The sequence below is a fragment of the Archocentrus centrarchus genome, chromosome 20 (assembly GCF_007364275.1).
Source record: "Archocentrus centrarchus isolate MPI-CPG fArcCen1 chromosome 20, fArcCen1, whole genome shotgun sequence".
Classification (NCBI taxonomy): Eukaryota; Metazoa; Chordata; class Actinopteri; order Cichliformes; family Cichlidae; genus Archocentrus; species Archocentrus centrarchus.
Window position 1 is genome coordinate 22,348,995 of NC_044365.1, and position 19,718 is coordinate 22,368,712.

The 19,718-nt window shown below is 42.1% G+C and overlaps 1 protein-coding gene across 2 annotated transcripts; it reads left to right on the top strand.

The window, feature by feature from the left end:
- Window positions 1–6,564: 6,564 nt before the first annotated feature.
- Window positions 6,565–19,292, top strand: ankha (ANKH inorganic pyrophosphate transport regulator a). 2 transcript variants are annotated; one of them, XM_030757027.1, is made up of 12 exons: window positions 6,565–6,697; window positions 7,684–7,900; window positions 8,114–8,232; window positions 8,404–8,487; window positions 8,582–8,752; window positions 8,832–8,966; window positions 9,531–9,623; window positions 9,715–9,807; window positions 16,008–16,137; window positions 16,301–16,424; window positions 16,581–16,680; window positions 18,534–19,292. In XM_030757027.1, exons 1-12 carry the CDS (start codon window positions 6,602–6,604, stop codon window positions 18,666–18,668), a joined length of 1,497 nt encoding a protein of 498 aa, XP_030612887.1. In that variant the 5' UTR covers window positions 6,565–6,601; the 3' UTR covers window positions 18,669–19,292. The 2 variants fall into 2 exon arrangements, with proteins under 2 accessions (XP_030612887.1, XP_030612888.1); XM_030757028.1 differs by lacking the exon at window positions 18,534–19,292 and adding an exon at window positions 17,734–17,885.
- The last annotated feature ends 426 nt before the right edge of the window (window positions 19,293–19,718 follow it).

Genomic DNA, 19,718 nt, shown 5'->3' on the forward strand with positions numbered 1-19,718 from the left:
CTCTTCTGCCCACTATTGCATTTTTCCCCCTGTAATTGTACATTAAATGTCATCTTAGGTGACTCTGATGTATTTAAACAAAACAGCTTTCCTGCAGCCAAGTTTGCAAAGAAAATCTTTAGGCACTTTGTTACTGGCAGCCTGTCACAAAAACACATCATTAGTTCCAATTTCTTTAGCTGAATCTCTGAAAAATACATAACATATTATTTTTGCACCAACAAAGTGATCAACAAGGAGATATTTATCATGGTCCTCTGGTCCCCCGTGTGCACTCACTCCTTGTGTTTCAGGAGCAGGTCATGCCTCTGCTCCCACCCTCCTGGTTAACTCACATGTTGGTAATCAGCTGAGTTGCTGTGCACTTTTTAAGAAGAGGGAAGCCCTGCAATCAGCGCTGGATTGTTAAGCTACAAATGGTTAGTTAGTGCTGAGCTCCCTTTCTGGTCCGCTTCAACTGATCCATCTGCTGTTCACTGAAGCCTCATCAGAAATGATCTCAGTGGAAGAGTGATGAACCCAATGAGGTCAGGAGTGTCTACAGCCATCTGCAAGACAATGCAGGCTCTATCATGGTTTGGAGCTACATTTCATTGGAGGAATTATGAATGCAGGAAAGTACCATCAGATTTGATCCACTCTCTGGAAAACATCTGTTTGATTTTACTTAGCAGCATGATAATGATCCCAAACACACTGTCAATGCAGCAAAAGGATACCCGCATACCCGCAAAACATACAATGAAACACTGTCATGGATTGGGTGTGGGATCATTCTGACAGCAAACATCAATTCAGTTTCAATTCAATTTTATTTATATAGCGCCAAATCACAACAAACAGTCGCCTCAAGGCGCTTTGTATTGTGGGTAAAGACCCTACAATAATACAGAGAAAACCCAACAGTCAAAACGGCCCCCTGTGAGCAGCACTTGGCGACAGTGGAAAAGAAAAACTCCCTTTTAACAGGAAGAAACCTCCAGCAGAACCAGGCTCAGGGAGGGGCAGTCATCTGCCGCGACCGGTTGGGCTGAGGGGAGAGAAAAGACCTGCTGTGGAAGAGAGCCAGAGATTAATATCAATTAATGATTAAATGCAGAGTGGAGTATAAACAAAGTAAATAAGGTGAGTGAAAAGAAACAGTGCATTATGTGAACCCCCCAGCAGACTAGGCCTATAGTAGCATAACTAAGGGAGGGTTCAGGGTCACCTGATCCAGTCCTAACTATAAGCTTGATCATAAAGGAAAGTTTTAAGCCTAATCTTAAAAATAGAGAGGGTGTCTGTCTCCCGAATCCAAGCTGGAAGCTGGTTCCACAGAAGAGGGGCCTGAAAGCTGAAGGCTCTGCCTCCCATTCTACTCTTAAGTATCCTAGGAACCACAAGTAAGCCAGCAGTCTGAGAGCGAAGTGCTCTGTTGGGGTGATATGGTACTATGAGGTCTTTGAGATAAGATGGGGCCGGATTATTCAAGACCTTGTATGTGAGGAGAAGGATTTTAAATTCTATTCTAGATTTAACAGGGAGCCAATGAAGAGAAGCCAATATGGGAGAAATCTGCTCTCTCTTTCTAGTCCCTGTCAGTACTCTAGCTGCAGCATTTTGGATCAGCTGAAGGCTTTTCAGGGAGCTTTTAGGACAGCCTGATAATAATGAATTACAATAGTCCAGCCTAGAAGTAATAAATGCACGAATTAGCTTTTCGGCATCACTCTGAGAAAGGATGTTTCTAATTTTAGAAATATTGCGCAAATGCAAAAAAGCGGTCCTACATATTTGTTTAATATGTGCATTGAAGGACATATCCTGGTCAAAAATGACTCCAAGATTTCTCACAGTGTTACTGGAGGCCAAAGTAATGCCATCCAGAGTAAGTATCTGCTTTGACACCATGTTTCTAAGATTTGTGGGGCCGAGAACAAGAATTTCAGTTTTATCTGAATTTAGAAGCAGGAAATTAGAGGTCATCCAGGCCTTAATATCTTTAAGACATTCCTGCAGTTTAATTAATTGATGTGCGTCATCTGGCTTCATTGATAGGTAAAGCTGAGTATCATCTGCATAACAATGAAAATTGATGCAGTACTTTCTAATAATACTGCCTAAGGGAAGCATGTATAATGTAAATAAAATTGGTCCTAGCACAGAACCCTGTGGAACTCCATAATTAACCTTAGTGTGTGAAGAAGACTCCCCATTTACATGAACAAATTGGAGTCTATTAGATAAATATGATTCAAACCACTGCAGCGCAGTACCTTTAATACCTATAGCAAGCTCTAATCTCTGTAATAAAATGTTATGGTCAACAGTATCAAAAGCTGCACTGAGGTCCAACAGGACAAGAACAGAGATGAGTCCACTGTCAGAGGCTGTAAGAAGATCATTTGTAACCTTCACTAATGCTGTTTCTGTACTGTGATGAATTCTGAAACCTGACCGAAACTCTTCAAATAAACCGTTCCTCTGCAGATGATCAGTTAGCTGTTTTACAACTACTCTTTCAAGAATCTTTGAGAGAAAAGGAAGGTTGGAGATTGGCCTATAATTAGCTAAGACAACTGGGTCAGTGATGGCTTTTTAAGTAGAGGTTTAATTACAGCCACCTTGAAGGTCTGTGGTACATAGCCAACTAATAAAGACTGATTGATCATTTTTAAGATTGAAGCATCAATAATTGGAAAGACTTCTTTGAACAGTCTAGTAGGAATGGGATCTAACAAACATGTTGCTGGTTTGGAGGAAGTAACTATTGAAGTTAACTCTGAAAGATCAACTGGAGCAAAAGAGTCTAAACAAATACCAGCAGTGCTGAAAGCAGCCGAACATGAAGAATAATCTTTGAGATGGTTATGAATAATTTTTTTCTCTAATGTCTAAAATTTTATTTGTAAAGAAATCCATGAAGTCACTACTAGTTAACGTGAAAGGAATACTCGGCTCTACAGAGCTCTGACTCTTTGTCAGCCTGGCTACAGTGCTGCAAAGAAACCTGGGGTTGTTCTTATTTTCTTCAATTAATGATGAATAGTAAGATGTCCTAGCTTTCAAAGCATCCAAAGAAGAGCGTTGAATGTCCTTCAAGAAGCCTGGAGAGCTATTCCTGAACACTGTTTAAAGAAATGACAGAAAAGCTACTTCAGAGAGTTCAGGTTGTGTTACAGAATAAAGGTGATCACACCAAATATTGACTTTCAAGCTCATTAGAATTATACAAACTCTGTTTCTGTCTTATTTGCTGTATTTCTGTGTATGTTTGCACAAGTTTCAATAAATTGCTGTACCCCCCCCCTCCCAGTTTCTTAGCAAAATATAAAGAAACAAAGGGCAGCTCAAGATTTTGCACAGTACTTTAGATTTACTAATCAGAATACGGTTGCAGCATTCACAAACTTATCTGGAGACCACTCTGTCCTTTTTCTTTATCTTACCAACAATAAGGCAGTAAAAAGTTGGGAATGTACTTCTTTGTTTTATCAGGAAAAGCACAGAAACACAGAGCTGTTTATCACCATGAAGAATCATGTGAACAGTTAGCACTGGAAGTAATGACAGCGTCCAAAATACAAAGTACACTTACAGATATGAGCAAACATCTGACTTTAGTTAAGAGCCGCACAGGAACGGCATGTCTGCTTGTAAACGGCTGTGTCAACTCTTAAAACCACCCCAGAAGCTCCCTCGGGCACCCATCAAAGGCACAAACAACTTTTGTGTGTTTTGACTGAGGATTGCTCAGGCAGAGCTTCAGTCACGACCCTTCTTGAGATTACAGGTCTAAAAAAATGTGAGCGAAGGAACCGCAACAAGAACAAGTCCAGTTAACTGCGATTGAAAACCACAGAAGAAAAGTACTAAGGTGATCTTGAGTTTTGGTTCTGTTCATTTTGTCTGTTTTTGTCAGTGTCAGTGGCACTCATATTTTAGCAGGGCTCACTATTGGGTTGGGTTTAAAAAGAAAAACCACAGATGGGTTAAAATGTGACACTGAAGACTCAACACCATAAAGATGAAAAATATACCATTTGTTTCCATGAGCACCGATAAATAGATCACATTTTCATGACTATTTTGCAATTAATAAAAAGTAGAAATTACATTAATACTTAAGTAATACTACAAAATTTTTAACATCAAAAATTCTTAAAATGTTAAGGACTTAGATTTAACAGACAGATAAGTTGATGGAAAATCACTGTGGTTGCAGCAGTTTCCAAGAGTGAAAAAAAAAATTCTCCTAAATGCGCGTGATTTCTCATTATTGAATACCTTCTAAGAAACCACACTTTGTAGTCCTTACTATTTGTTTGATTAACAGAAGGAGCATGTTGTGTAGTGTTGCCTTCATTGTAATAATGCAGCAAATTTATGTTGTATGAGAAAATGTAGGAAAGCCAATGTCTGTATCTCCGTGCTGCTCAAAACGCAAATAAAAATACTGTGGAAAAAATATATATATATACTTAAAGTACCTAAAACAAGAAGCACTCCAGAGAGTGCAATCCTGCACCAATGCAGCAGAATTTATTTTTAAGGGAATATTATTGTGTTTTGTATATATTCATTTTTTTTTCTTTGTTCTTTTTAAACGTACTTTAGGAAGTTTATAGTGCTGTAAGAACAAGTGGAAAGTGCAGGCTTTTATTTGCCCTGTTGAAACCCATTTTAATATACTTCACATGATTTTGAGTATAACTATTTTTTTTATTTCTGTGGATTAATTCTCTTTCTCTTAATGCTTTCTTTAAAGATATTAAGCATTTTGGGGTCAAACTGAAAGAAAGGCAGATGTGATGTGAGTTCAGAGGTCAAACGTGACATGATATTTGGATGCAAACTATAATGTGATATTTAGAATCCCCCATATACAGTATCATTTCCTAAATGCTGCCAATACAAACAAAGGCAGGAGAACTTTAAGTGGAGTTTTAAAGTTAAAGACATTTTATGAAAATTTGAGGCCAGAGGTCCAAAGTAACATGATATTTAGAATCCACATATATCATCCCATAAATGCCTGTATGTTATCAATACAAACAATGGCTGTAAGAAACACATAATTTTAAGTAGCTCTATATGGCATTATTATCATTTTGACCTTCATATCAATCTACTGATGTTGAAGGAGAGGTCAGAGGTCAAATGTGTGAAATCTTTATACATACTATATGTCTATATGTTGACCAGACTGTAGGCCTGTGTGACTGGGACCTTAGCAATCATTTTCCCCCAGCAACTGCTGTCATCCTCCAGCAACCACTCACAAGCAGTCTGGGAATGCTTCCCTCAAGGCTGGTGGTTGCCAGATGGTCACAGACAAGTCTCGAGGCCTGTGGGACTGGGGCCTTAGTCACTCCATCCTACTTTGTCACCATGATTGTCACATGTCCAAAATGGCCAGCAAGTTAATGTGGTCAGCAGTCACATGTCTGCAAAACCTCATTAGAACAAGTGGTCTTGTGGCAAACCACAAGTATCACACTTCCACATTGGATTCCCTCTTCAGACATGGAAGCAAAGTCTCTTTTATACTGTCTGTGATTAAAACTATACTTCAGTGAAGTGGTCCTGTCCATGCTCTCATCCCATAGTGCCATCCCATGTCTGGATTATGGGCAAACTGGGAAAAAAGGTCCAGGGGCCCAAGCAAAAGTTAATGATCCAGGCATGGCACGACACCTGTTACGCACCTGTTTGTATGGTAACTGCATCCAGTCGCAGGTTAAAATGCCTTTGTCCAACAGGGGGCAGTATACGTCTTTGTATATTTACTTGTTTATCCTGCGAACAGTTAGTGTCCTCAGAGGTTCGCTGTGGAACATAAAACATTTATGAGATCAAACTCTGACATGCGTAGGTGTATATGATTACTTTACTGTCTGATTATCAGCCAGAGTCCAGTTAGAGTTTTCTCTTTTTTCTCTGAACTGAAATAATATTCCAGTAATGATTGTGTTTATTCATCTATATCAAACAGCCCCCCCTGCACCTGGCTCTCCTGTGTGTGGAGCCGTCATAAAAACACAGATTTATACTTGGCGGTGACGTCACGGCCGGGATGCCAGGCTCACGTGCGTGCAGCGGCGGGTTCCAGCCTGGGAGGGTCGTGAGCAGCCGGAGCTAGGCGTACAGGCGCAGTGAAATCAAACGCGACGCTACAGGAAACTGATAATCCAAGTGGGCTGCTCCGGATTATCGCTTTACAAAGAAGGAAAAAAAAAAAAAGGAAAAAAAATTTAAATCTCCACCTCGGCTCGTCCTCCTTTTCGCTTCACTTAGGCGCTGCTTTATGTCACTTCGCGTCTTCCCCCTCTCCACCCCTTCGATGATGATTTGCGAGGAAGATGCGCCGGTGTGAGATTTCCGTTGACCTTCGGATCCTCTCAACAGCACCCAAAGCATTGTGAAGCGCAGCCGCTACCGGAGCGCACCGGCTCCTCCCGCCGCCGTTGCTCCACTTAACCCCCCTCTCCCTTACACGGATCTCGCCAGAAACGCAGGTGTCCCGACAGCCTCTTCTCGCCGCTGATCTTTCGGTTTTTCCTCCTCATCAATCAAGACCGAGGCAGATGCCCCTCGCTCTGTCATCCCGGCTTGTACTATGGTGGAGTTTCCATCTCTCAGTCCTTACTGGCCTCTCATCCGCTTTCTGGTGCCTTTGGCTATCACCAATGTTGCCATCGACCTCGGGGAACAGGTAACGGCTCCGTTTGGCTTGTTTTCAGGTTACGGGGGGGAAAAGCCCTTCAGCACCGCAGCTTTGGCTTCGCTAGCAGCGGCTAGCGGCCGTTTTATTATTTCGCCGCTGTGAGCGGAGTGTATTTCGGTGTGTCAACGGAGCATCTTTTTTTTTAAGTCACTCCAGAAAACACCGACACCGCTTTCCTCGAGCTGACACCGATCATTTTGAGCCTCGTTTAACCCCCTAAAAACGGCTGGCTTGGGGCTTCAGCTGCGGCTAGCTTAGCCGCAAGGGGTGCTGTGTATGTGTGAGTGTTTGGAGACGTCCATTAGGTCTATATACATTATTTAGGAGGAGAGGAGGACCCCCTCACTCGCAGGAAGGGCCTTGTTTGTTTTATTCTGCAAAAAAAAAAAAAAAAAAAATGTCGCCATTGCTGGCGTGAAATGCACTGATCGCTCAGTGTTACTAACAGCACGCTGCTTTCCTGTCATTTATCAGTAAATCTGATCCGTTTGGAGATGATAGATCGTGGATTAAAATGCACGCAGCATTTTCCTTTAATTGTCATATTTCCTGTCTGGATGTTTCCTGTCCTTTCTCAGCCAAATGACTGCTCTCTCAGGGCTGCTTTTACCCAAGAGAGCCTGTGCAGATAGTGAGAATTAGAAACACACACACACACACACACACACAGGCTTGGAGATGTCAGGATTAAGCTTATGTAATGGCTCTGTAAATAGCACAGAGAACTGCAAAAAGAGAAAGCAGCTGTAGTTGTATTTTCTTGGGGTGAGTGTGTGATAGTAACTCGGTGTGATTGCTTGTAAAGGACAGGCACATATTCTTTTTAAAAAAAAATTTTTATTGCAAGACAGTTAAAAGTCTGTAGTGCTGTCTGGCGAGAGATAAAGTTAGGCCAAGTCACGCTCATGCGGGCTGGTCATGCCTCATGTGCTGTCTCACCTCTTCCGTTCCCCTCCCTCCCACATCTTTTCCAGGCCCTCAACAGGGGCATAGCCACAGTCAAAGAAGATGCAGTGGAAATGCTGGCCAGCTATGGTTTGGCCTACTCCCTGATGAAGTTCTTCACTGGACCCATGAGCGACTTCAAGAATGTGGGTTTGGTGTTTGTCAACAGCAAGCGGGACAGGAGGAAGGCTGTGTTCTGCATGGTGGCGGCCGGGGCCATCGCATTCGTCCTGCATATCTTGATAGGTGTGTTTAAGAGTTGTTTGTGTGAGTGTGATGACACGTTGTGCTTAAACCACATCCTATAAATGTGAAGTTTGGGTGTGTGTGTGTGTTCGCCAGACCTACAGCTTTATTACTGCAGCTTTCACAAAACAGTGGAACGTGGGTAGAAATCATCTCGTTAGCCTCTTCTCACCTGTTTATTTTTTTTTTTTTCTCCCCTCTTTTCTTCTGTAGCATACACAGATTTAGGATACTACATCATTAATAAGCTCCACCATGTGGATGAATCTGTGGGGCACAAGACAAGAAAGGCCTTCTTATACCTGGCTGCGTTCCCTTTGTTGGATGCAATGGTAAGCGTGGATTTAAACACACCTGGCCTAGAAATAGGTGGTTTTAATCCTCTGTTTGTGCCATTGTCTATGGAAGTCTAGCTCACATCTATTATATGGCCCAGCTGTGGCTGAGAAAATGGCCAAATTGATGCTTTGGGCTGACCTCTCTGTCTATTGTTGTGTTTGAAGGCATGGATTCATGCAGGGATACTTCTCAAGCACAAGTACAGCGTCATCGTTGGCTCAGCCTCCATCTCTGATGTCGTGGCCCAGGTGATGAGATACCTGTGTTTGGTCTGAATCAAATTCATTTCATATTCAATTAATCCATGAGCACTTTTTGCAGTCAGTCTTGTTTCTCCTGCAGATCCTGTTTGTGGCCATTCTCCTGCACAGTAACCTGGAATGTGTGGAGCCTTTACTCATCCCGATACTTTCCCTGTATATGGGTGCCTTGGTTCGTTTCAGCATCGTCGGCCTGGGTTACTACTGTAACATCCACGACAACATCCCGGACTCCAGCGGGCTTGATGTGGGGGTATGTGCTGCCCTTTTTGCCTTGCCCATTTTGTAATAATAAAACAAGTCTCAGGCACATCTTCTCTCTGACCCCGCAGGGCGACGCCACCATCAAAAAGATGCTGAGTTTCTGGTGGCCTCTCGCCCTCATCCTGGCCACTCAGCGCATCAGTCGACCCATCGTCAACCTCTTTGTGTCTCGTGACCTCAAGGGGACCACTGATGCCACAGAGGTGAGTGTATCACTTGTATTTATTATATTGCTTTAGATAACAAGGCTGCTACAGATTGCTTCTTATTAATATTAATGGTGATGCGTTTACAGCCTCATAAAGACCACGTGAAGCCGGCAGTCTAATTTCCCCCCCTCAAGTTACTGCAGATGTAAAGCTAACAAACTCCCTCTGGAGCTTTCTGGCTTACAGAGACCCCTAACTACTAGAGACAATACAAAGCTGTTTACCAGAATGAACTGGAAATCATCGACAACACTGGCTGCCAGTGGTTTGGGTGATTCACCATGTACATGTGAAACTCAGGGCATGATAACACTGAGTGAAAACATTCCTACATGGCCCTACTGTTTGCTGCCTATTGTTGCTCAGGACACAATAACAAGCTCAAGGCCAGTCGTAAACTTTTGAAAACATGCACACTGCTGGGAAAGTGAGAGACGTATGTGCTGCTTTCATGCCAGCTATTGTTAGGCCCCTATCATTAATTTAGCAGTGTGCGGTACGGGTGGTATTTTGAGCACTAGCTGATGACTTCTAGCTGCCGTGTCTTTGTCATTCCAGGCCGTGGCTGTGCTCACAGCCACATACCCTGTAGGCCACATGCCCTACGGTTGGTTGACTGAGCTGAGAGCAGTGTACCCAGCCTTTGACAAGGTAACCCAGACTGTTCCCACTAGTGTTTACAGGAGAAATAATTTTTTTCTTTTTCTGGTCTATAACACTAATGAGCATCTCTCACTGACAGAACAATCCCAGCAACAAGCTCAACGCTGGCAGCCCCGTCACCAAGTCGCATATTAAAAAGTTTACATTCTGCTGTCTGGCGCTTTCACTCACGGTAAGGTGTCTCTCTCTGTTTTTTTTTTTTTTTTTTTTTTCCCCTCTTTTTTTTGGGGGGGGGGGTTACTGTGCAGAAGTCTTGAGCCAGCCGTCATTTCTTTATATTTTGCTTCCAAGGACCCAGAATTTTTAAGTGTTCTTGAGCCACATTTCTCAGGCTTTCTGAAGGTCATCTGCTTCTTTTTTCCATGCGTTTTCAGTCCCGTCCTTGTACCTGACCATTTTCACAGACCTATGAATCATTCAAACAAAGGCACCAAACTCAAGGGATGAACCAGTGTTGTATCTACACATAACAGACAACTTGGCGAAGAACCGATTTTAAACTTACGAGCAGTCTGTCACAAAACAATTAATTTGTTCCCATTTCTTTAGTTGAATTTATGAAAAATGTCAAGGACAGCAGCGTTTAACAGACACAAAATAGCATTTTTTTTTTTTTTTCACCAACGAGGTGTTTCCCAAAGGGCTATTAGCCAAAAAGTTGGCATATCTTGGCATGTTGTGCAGTGTGTCCTTTAGAAAACTTAGGAAACTGGACAAGTGGAGGTCAAAAGAAGTGGCAGGCCTAAAGAAGCTACCTACAGCAGATGAACAGTATCTAAAAGTCATGTTCTTAAGAAATAGGAAAAAAGTCCAGCAAAGACCTGATCCAGGACCTGAGCGACGCACCTGACCCTTCAGCTGATCCATCCACTGTTCACTGAAACCTCATCAGAAATGGTCTCAGTGGAAGGGTGGCTGTCAAGAATCCATTCTTAAGGAAATAGGGAGAAAAGGGTGAGGTGTGCCAGATTACACAAGAACTGGACTCAAAATCAGTGGCAACAGATCTGATGGAGTGATGAATCCAAATTTGACATTTTTGGTTCAAATTATCATCAATATGTACAGAGAGGAGCTACAACAGTGAGTGTCTACAGCCATCTGTAAAACAGGGTGAATGTAGGAAAGTACCATCAGATTTTGATCCACAATGAAATGCCATCTGGAAGGCATCTGATTGACTTTACTTTTCAGCATGAAAATGATCCCAAACACACTGCCAATGCAGCAAAAGCATACCTGGATAGAAAGAAACATACAATGAAACACCATCAGTCATGGCTCCCCAGAGCCCGGACCTCGACATTATTGAAGCAGTGTGGGATCATCTTGACAGAAGAAGAAGAGCTTTGAATTGTCTTCAAGAAGCCTGGTGAACTGTTCCTGAAGACTGCTTAGAGTTGCCTAAGAGAGTTCAGGCTGTGTTGGAGAATAAATGTGGTAATGCCAAATATTGACTTTCAAGCTGGTTAGAATTGTACAAACTGTTTTTGCCTTTATATATATATATATGTATGTTTACACACTGCAGTAAATCACTGCAGCTATTTCCCATTTTCTAGCAAAATATAAAGAAATGAGCGGTGGCTTGAGGTTTTTTTTTTTCTTTTTTTTCCTTCTTCACAGTACTGTATTACATTGAAGAAATTTAAAGGCATATTTTTTGGGTTTTAGCTCAAATACCAACAAAGGTTCCTTTGCAGGCATTGCTTTAATTGCTTTAACCGAGCCGTGCTGTTACTCAAACCTACTGCCTCACCTTTCTAACTGATCGCTTATATTAAGTTCCAGCGTGTGAGGTGCTGTTCACTGATCTGGCCTCTCGTATAGCTGATCAGTACCGTGGTGCTCGTATCCCAAACGGGTATTCTTGTTTCAGGAACAGCAAACATTCATATCTTTATGGCAGCATTGCCTCATGATGGAGGCTTTTCCTGTATGTGAAAGTGCAAAAACAACTTTTTTTTTTTTTTTTTTTTTTTTTTGCCTTGCAGAAAAAAAAACCTTGGCAGTCAGCTGTCATGTTTACTTCACCAAAGATTAAAAGATACTGTGCGCCAGATGGGGATCGACTCCAAGACCAACATAACTGGTTCAGTGTTAGGCCGAAACATGTTCGACATGGTTTTTGCAGCACTGTCGAAACCTTTCCTCTAATTATTGCTTCACCCTGAAGGCCATTTGTTTGGGACATTAAAGAACATTTATTAGTCAGGAGGCTTTTGTCCCGATCCCACTCACCCAAGTTTTGAGAGCTTCATAAAATGGGCATTCACATAAAGCATATCATTTAACACATTCTGAAAGCACCTCACAGCTATACTTTCCTGCTAAATAATGAGTGCTGCAGCCTCACTATGTACGCTGCTGTGGAGTGTTTCTGTTTTTCAGCTAAATGTTTGGACAGTTATGCCCGTAAATCGCCAAGAACGCTCTTACTGCTCGTATTCACCTTCTGTTTGTGGTTAATTCAGTGAATCTCTGTTAGGAGCCTTCATCTCGGTTAGCTGCCTTAACAGCTTGAATCAGAAAAACAGGAAGTTTGTGGCAAACGTTGGGTCGTTTTTAGGAGGAGGAGGAGGAGGAGGAGGAAGAAGAGAATGGCACACCAGATGTGGAATCCCAGAGTTGTAAACATCTATGTGAGGGTGTGTTCTCAGCACAGCACAACAGGCAGGATAGGTACAGCCGTTTGCTGTGTCAAAAACAAGCTCTCATGCTAGGACTCGTTTTAATTACGGATGCATGAAAGGCAGCACGGGGAAAACGGCAGAGGGAAGTAGACGAAGTGTATCTGAGGAGGGGAATGAGTAATCTTATGCAACAGATAATTTCATCTTATGCAAACAGACTTTGCTGGGGATGTCTCACCTTGTTTAGAGAAACCACGGTTGACTCAGCGAAGATGATGGTTTCACTTGAACCAGAAAAATTAACTTGCCTCTTTTTTTTTTTTTTCTTTTTTTTTGCTAAAGTAATGATAGCTGGTGAGGCGACACCACATGAAATCATCAGATACAAGTAATCCTCGCCCAAATTTTGGTTCAGAGGACCAAAAATCTCAAACCTCATCAGAATCTTCGGTGTCATTTCCTATTACATAACTAACTCTTGAGGGACAGTGAGATCTTTAAATACTGTAGAGCATTATCTCCTTCCCTCTTATTGTAGCCATAAAATATGAATTTGTGTCAGCTTCTGAAAATGTCTACATTTATTTTTAATATGGCTGACAATTTTTTTTTCCCAAAGCATCAAATCCCAGCAACCATTAATCAAAGAGAAGCACCACAACGGTGAGCCACAGGCTTAAAGCCACAACAGTGAGCCACAGGCTTAAAGTAAAGCATAGATAAACAGTGATTAAATTAAATGGGCTCTGCTGGTTCCACCACCAAGGGCGAGAGTTTGAATTGAGATTTCGCCACATCGCAGCGATGGTGGGATTAGTAGTCGTTCATTTTCGGATTAGACTGCATGAGAAAGACCTGAGTGAGAGAATCTGGGTGGGTGGGCGCTGAGCTAGTGGCAGGTTTGGAAAAGGCTGAAAACTATTGGAATGGCAGGTGTTGTTTTCAGCTGGTTCCAGACCAGATGGGGTGTTACATTTTCGATCATTTGCAGGGGTTTTACTCTGCAAGAAAACAGATTCGATTGTCCACTTTTTATTTTCTATTTTGGTGAAGGTATGTATTAATAAGTAATATAATGACTGAGGGATGCAGGGGGGTCTGAGAACAGCTCCTTGCTGTATGCCAGTAGACAGAAAAGTGACTTATTTTTTTCTCTTCCTTGTCATAACTGAGTCAAAGGCTGCTGACTGGGAGCAGTTGTCATTGACCACAAAACGGAACTAAACTATAAAACTGTTGCCTAGTAACCTAGATTAAAAAAAATTGAGCCCCTTCTATGTGTAAGAAAAAAAAATGTGGGCAACACTTGATAATACATCCAGCAATTTGGGGTGTAATTTCACAACATTTACCATGTAATTTTCAGCCCCTAAAAACACACCAGTCGGTGCAGTAAAACAAGGAAGTAACAGTGAGTACCTTTTTGGTTATATTAAAATGAGAGATGGTTGTACTTTTGTGAAAGAGCCCTCCTTCTGCTTTCAGATTTCACATTTTGCAAAGCCATCCATTGCAGTGTATGTTTAATATCCTGGCTATGGATAGAAAACCTAGTATATAAACTAGCCTGTAGGGTGGCTGTAGCTCAGTAGGTAGAGCAGGTCACCTACTGATCGGAAGGTCAGCGGTTCGAATCCTGGCTACTCCAGGCTACATGCCAATGTATCCTTGGGCAAGATACTTAACCCTAAGTTGCTCTCCGACCGTTCTGTCGGAGTATGAATGCGTGTGAATGTTAGCTTATTAAAAAAGCACTTAGCTTAATTAATGATGGAAGTGCTTGTATGAATGGGAGTGCATGGGTGAATGCAAACAGGTTGTATAAGCGCTTTGAGTGCTCATACTGAGTAGAAAAGCGCTATATAAGAACTAGTCCATTTACCATTTACCATCTTTTAGTTTGGGTTTAGAGTGGTGCTTTTCAGCAGTGGGTTAGCTTTGATCTGTGTGGCTTGATGTTTTTTTTTTTTTTTTTTTGACTGGAGCTACTGATTTGTATATGATTTAAATGCTATTCTGGTTTCTGTTTGTTGGAAATTTCAAAGTGTGTGTCACTCCTCACCCAGTTACATACAAGGAAGCACGATGACTGGAACGCACAGTTGAAATAAGAGTCTCTTCTGAGCTCATTCAGGTTTCAAAGAGGGCAAGGACGTCAGCACACGAGAGGAAGTGGTTACACAAAGCAACAGCAGAAAAGCAGGGACAGGCGAGCGAGGACTCCTGGAAGGTCTGGATGCTTTGCATAAGGGTGAGATGCATATTTGAAAGATGGGTGGAAATGCACCCTTATGCAAAGCATCCAGACCTTCCAGGAGTCCTCGCTCACCTGTCCCTGCTTTTCTGCTGTTGCTTTGTGTGTTTAAAGGATGGGTGAAAATGCGTGATGACAGGGAGAATTGACTCACGAGGCTGCCTAAATATGAGACCAGATGCTGACTGTCAGATCTCCAGCAGCTGATAGCTGGCTGCTTTTATATGAAATCTGTGTATTGTTCTCAGTTGAATGTATCAAAGAACAATTTAGGAATGCCAAAATCTGCTCCTGACCCTGGGAAACAGACTGAGAGTGGCTTAGTCAAAACTTTCATGCATCTCAGAAGTTTGACAAGGTCAGGAATTTTGTGTGTGTGTGTGTGGGAGTGTGAGCATGCTAGACAAAAACCTAAAACCTCAGTCAGAGATAACAGGCTGTCACGCCTGTGGTTATCACCTTTCTCTGTTAGAACCAAGGGCTTCCTGCTTCAGGCTCTGAGCATGCTCACATAAAAGGGGGTGGGGTACTGCTGCTGCATTTCTCTCTTTATCTGCTACAAAATCAATCAATCAATCAATCTGTTGAGTCCAGGCTACTCCAATTAGAGAGTTTACATTCTAGCACATTTAGATCGCTGAATCCTTAAAACGATGCATCTAAATGTCGGTGCATTCGTGCCCGACTCTGTCCTGCAGCTTAATGACGTTTGTAGCCAGATCAAAGTGAAATGATTTCTGCTGCTTTTAATATTCTTTATGATAAATGGCCTACGGTATCATATTCTCTATAATAAATAGACTGATCTGTGTTCTATTAGCTGTAACGCCAGCAAATTGGAACCAAGCATATAAATATTTATTTTCTGCATGGGAATTCATTTGACACTGCCGCACATTTGCACAGCATCCTTCTGGTGTGTCCCAGATTCAGCTCCTCAGGTTGCGTGTCTAAAATCTGTTCCTTCAACTGAAAATCTACATGACCTTTTAAGACACTGAAAATTAGCATTAGCTGCTTTGGTGACCTACCACATTAAAGAGAGCCTCCCTTGTGACACTGAATACTCTGGCTTTAAGCTCAACATACCTCGCTCACTCATTAATCTCGCTTCATAGTACACCCGTCTGATCTTAGTCCAAGACTGGAGTGCAGAGAAGCTGTTTTTATCATTCTAAACAAAGTGATGTATTATTCATGTTCAGATCAGATTGTTCTCCTGTTTAACACCCCTGATGCCGTGCTCGCAGGGTAATTGCTTTGAGACGCTACAGTAGTGGATGCACGTGCTTCGGAAACGGCTTCTAGAAACAATAACGCTGCCCGTCATTTGCTCGCTCGCTCGCCTGTTTTATCAAAGGGCCACGTCCAGTCCAAAATGCCCCGAGCAAACGAACTGCTGAAATCTAATGAGGTGTGCTGCGTAACTCTTTTGTGATGGGGCGACAGTAGAAATTAATTTGCCTTTGTTTGTTTCCTGCCCAGCTTTGCTTTGTGGTGTTTTGGAGTCCTCATGTGTCAGAGAAGATCCTGGTTGATGTCATTGGAGTGCAGGATACTTTCGCTAAGCTGTGTGTGGTCCCACTCAGGATTTTCTCCTTTTTCCCCCTGCCAGGTAAGACGCATCCTTTTTTAAAAAAATTTTAGCTTCATTTTTTCCCTTCCTGCTGCAGATTTTACTGGTTTTTTGCTCAGACAAGTGAGGCAGTGTTTCGTGTGTGTGTGTGTGTGTGTGTGTGTGTGTGTGTGTGTGTGTGTGTGTGTGTGTGTGTTTGCAGTGACTGTTCGGGCTCATTTGACTGGATGGCTCATGACCCTGAAAAAGACCTTTGTGCTGGCCCCCAGCTCGGTTCTGCGCATCATTGTCCTCATCACCAGTCTAGTTGTGCTGCCTTATATGGGGTAAGTCAACACTTCAGAGAGCACTGAGAGGTTCACAGAGGTCAGCACTGTGTGTCAGATTTACCGTTACACAATATGTAGTTGCGATTTCTCACTTTTAGCCCTGACGTCTGCGCTAACACAAGTGTAGATAATACGATACTTTTTGTATTTCAGGGTTCACGGGGCCACACTCGGGGTTGGATCCCTCCTCGCTGGTTTCATAGGGGAGTCGACAATGGTTGCCATAGCAGCCTGCTATGTTTATCGACAACAGGTGAGAACACCTGGGTTGAGGTCATTGTAAAAAGACACCTTTTTTTTTTTTTTTTTTTTTTTTTTTTTTTTACAGGTCTGATCAGACTGTGTGTTCCTCACTAATTATAATTTTCAGTCTGGATATGGGTGTAATTTTAAGTTATTCTTCCAAACATACACATGAGGAAGAACAGTAGCATTTTTATTTTTCTGCGCATGTGGTTAAAGTGGACCTATTATGCTTTTCTTAACTTTCTGTCATATGTACTGTTGCAATGGTGGATGCTCATGTGAAACCTGTGAGGTGACTGTTGTGATCTGGTGCTGTATAAATAAAATTGAATAGAAATTGTTAAAAGTGCAACACAAACTGGAAACAGAAAAAGTTTGCCTTCAAAGTAAAAGCTGCACCTTTTGAAAATTGATTGCAGGTAGGGCACAACTTTTACTTTGAAGGCGAAGTGCTGAGTTTCACTACCAAAGCAATCACAAGCAGGGTTTTGGCGCAGCACCTGCTTTGCAATTCAGTTCTCCCAGCGACAGCCAACCACCACTCACTAAGCAGTCAGGGAATACACATTTTTCCATAGCAACCAAAGGTTGCCAGGGGGGCATTCACCAGCACTAGGCCTTCGAGGCCTAACATAGTCATCTCAGGCACAGAAGCCCAACCCACCTGCTGTTCAAGGCTTCTGTTTAGATTAGATTAGAGATTAGATAAAACTTAATCCCTTCAGAAAGATTCCGTCAGGGAAATTAAAGTTTCAGTAGCACCTTTTTACAGATAATTTACAAGGGCCAGCCAGTCAGCAGAAAGCTGGCTTAAAGGGTGAGGAGCTAAAACAATTTGATACAGGTGCAGTATAAGATTATTATGAAAGGTTATTTTGAGCTGTGCATCATGCACCTCCTCGTAGAATCCAAGAATAAAAATATGGAGCTGAAATCATCATAACGGGTCCTCTTTGTGCATGTAAATGGTTAAAAATGAAAACAGTACAGCTTTAATGAATTTGTACTGTGACTCTACACCTCACTAATGGTTAGAAATATATTTTCTGTTTTTTTTCAGGAAAATGTTTATTTGTAAGGACAGCCGGTTTCAGAGAAATGACCTAATTACCGCCAGCATCCTGTTGAAGCAGCAGCAGGCTGCATCGTGTTAATGATGTCCCAAATGTCAAGGTTATATTAAAAGGCGTGTATCTGAAAATGTGGTCTCTTCCATTTAATCCATTTTAAGGTTAATAAACAAGAGCAGCTGCCAACAATCTCCAGCTTTTTATTTATTTTAAGGAATATGTAACTTCTTCTTTTTTTTTTTTTTATTAAATGGTACATCATATTTTTCTACTCATAATGAAGCTGTAGTCAGCTTAGCATTGCATAAAGAATGGAAACACGGGGAAATTGCTGGTCTTACTCAGCTTTAAGGAAACTAAATGTCTACCAGTTAAGTCCAAAACTCTCTAATTAACAATTCACAGCTCATTGGTTTAATCTGCACAAAAAACCTGAACTAATTGCACAACATGACAAGCTGAGATCTGAGCCAGAAGGCTGTGGTGTTTCTTGGCTAAACACTGACCTCCTGGTGTTTGAGCTACTGTAGGCAACATCATGGTAAAATCATTGTTTCTTGGCTCAACGCAATCAGGTACATAAACCTGCAGACTGCTGTTTTTACACAGTTATTATCCAGATTAAACAGAGATATAAGGTGTTAATTACAGCACTTTGGAGGTGCTGCTAGATGGATTTTGTAACTTATATACAAAGCTGGACTAACTGGTTATAGCTTCATTTTTACTCATTTGACTTGATTCAAGAGTATTGCTGTGCCTCCATTTCTCTCGTCTGCTTTGTCTACAGAAAAACAACGAGATGTCCAACGAGCTGGTGGTGGAGGGCGAGAACTCTGCCCCCATGAGCGAGGTGTGCTCCAGGACTCCGATGGATGCCATAGAGGAGCTCCAGGAGGAGGAGGAGGAGGAGGAACAGGAGTGAGCTCCAAGGACGGGGGGATGGGGGAGGACTGTAAAGCCGAGGTCAATGTGGGACTTTGCCGAGGAGAGGGACACCGGATGTTACGGTGCTGGAGAGAAGAGAGGACCCCCCCACCCTCCCCCGGCCCCGCCTGAGTATGGTTTTGGTTTCAGAGGTCCTCTTAACAGAATTGAGGAGGTCTTCAAGTCGACCACCTCACCATTAACGCGCACACTGTAAAGAAAGCCATTCACCTCCACATGTTGATCCATCAGTGTAAATACCGTTAGCGTCTTCCGATCTTTTCAGCAGCTCTCATAATCAGCGGGTGTATTAACCATTTTCATGTGCTTATTGGTAAACAAGGGAATTCGACACAGGAGAACTGTTCCTCCTCAGCGGTGAGAATGAAGCGTCTGTCGAGTGGTAGTGGAGTTTCCAAAATACTTCTGTTATTTAATCGAGATTAAACGGCAAGGCCTTGCTTGGATTCAGATAAACATATTGTGGGACTTGTTGGGTTGTGCAATCATATTTTACATACAATGGTGTACAGATTATTGTTGTTTTATATAGGCAATGCATTGTGTATATTTAATTGCCCAGAGGGGTCAGGAATCCCTCGTTATATATCATTGCGTGTTTAAAAAAAACAAAACAAAAAAAACCCCAAATAGTTGATTGTTCGCTTTCCATGCAGTCTGGGAGTCTATCTACTTTTGTTCAGGCAACCATTTTCCTGGTAGTATTCAGACTGTCATATGTACTGTATATACTGTATAGGCATTCTTATTTGGCAAATAAATTGCTTTATTATTAATCCTCATGCTTACCTGGAATTGACTTTACCTCCTTGTTGCTTGGAGTTAACAGATACCACTGCAAAATCAAGTTTTTCTTTAAGCACTGGTGGATGCTCAGAGAGCCAAAGTTTCAAATGATCAATGATGGCTAAAAACGCCATATATTTATTTTTTTCCTTGTCTTGAGGGGATTTCCTTATAAAACCCCCCGTGATTTAACTTTAGCTAAATATTTAAACCTCAGTCTGTTGAGCCTCCACGCTGACAA

Coding starts and splice junctions, on each gene's coding strand:
- ankha (XM_030757027.1), top strand. CDS start 6,602: ATGGTGGAGTTTCCATCTCTCAGTCCTTACTGGCCTCTCATCCGCTTT. Junction 7,901..8,113: donor CGTCCTGCATATCTTGATAG/GTGTGTTTAAGA, acceptor TTTCTTCTGTAG/CATACACAGATTTAGGATAC. Junction 16,425..16,580: donor GTTGTGCTGCCTTATATGGG/GTAAGTCAACAC, acceptor TTTGTATTTCAG/GGTTCACGGGGCCACACTCG.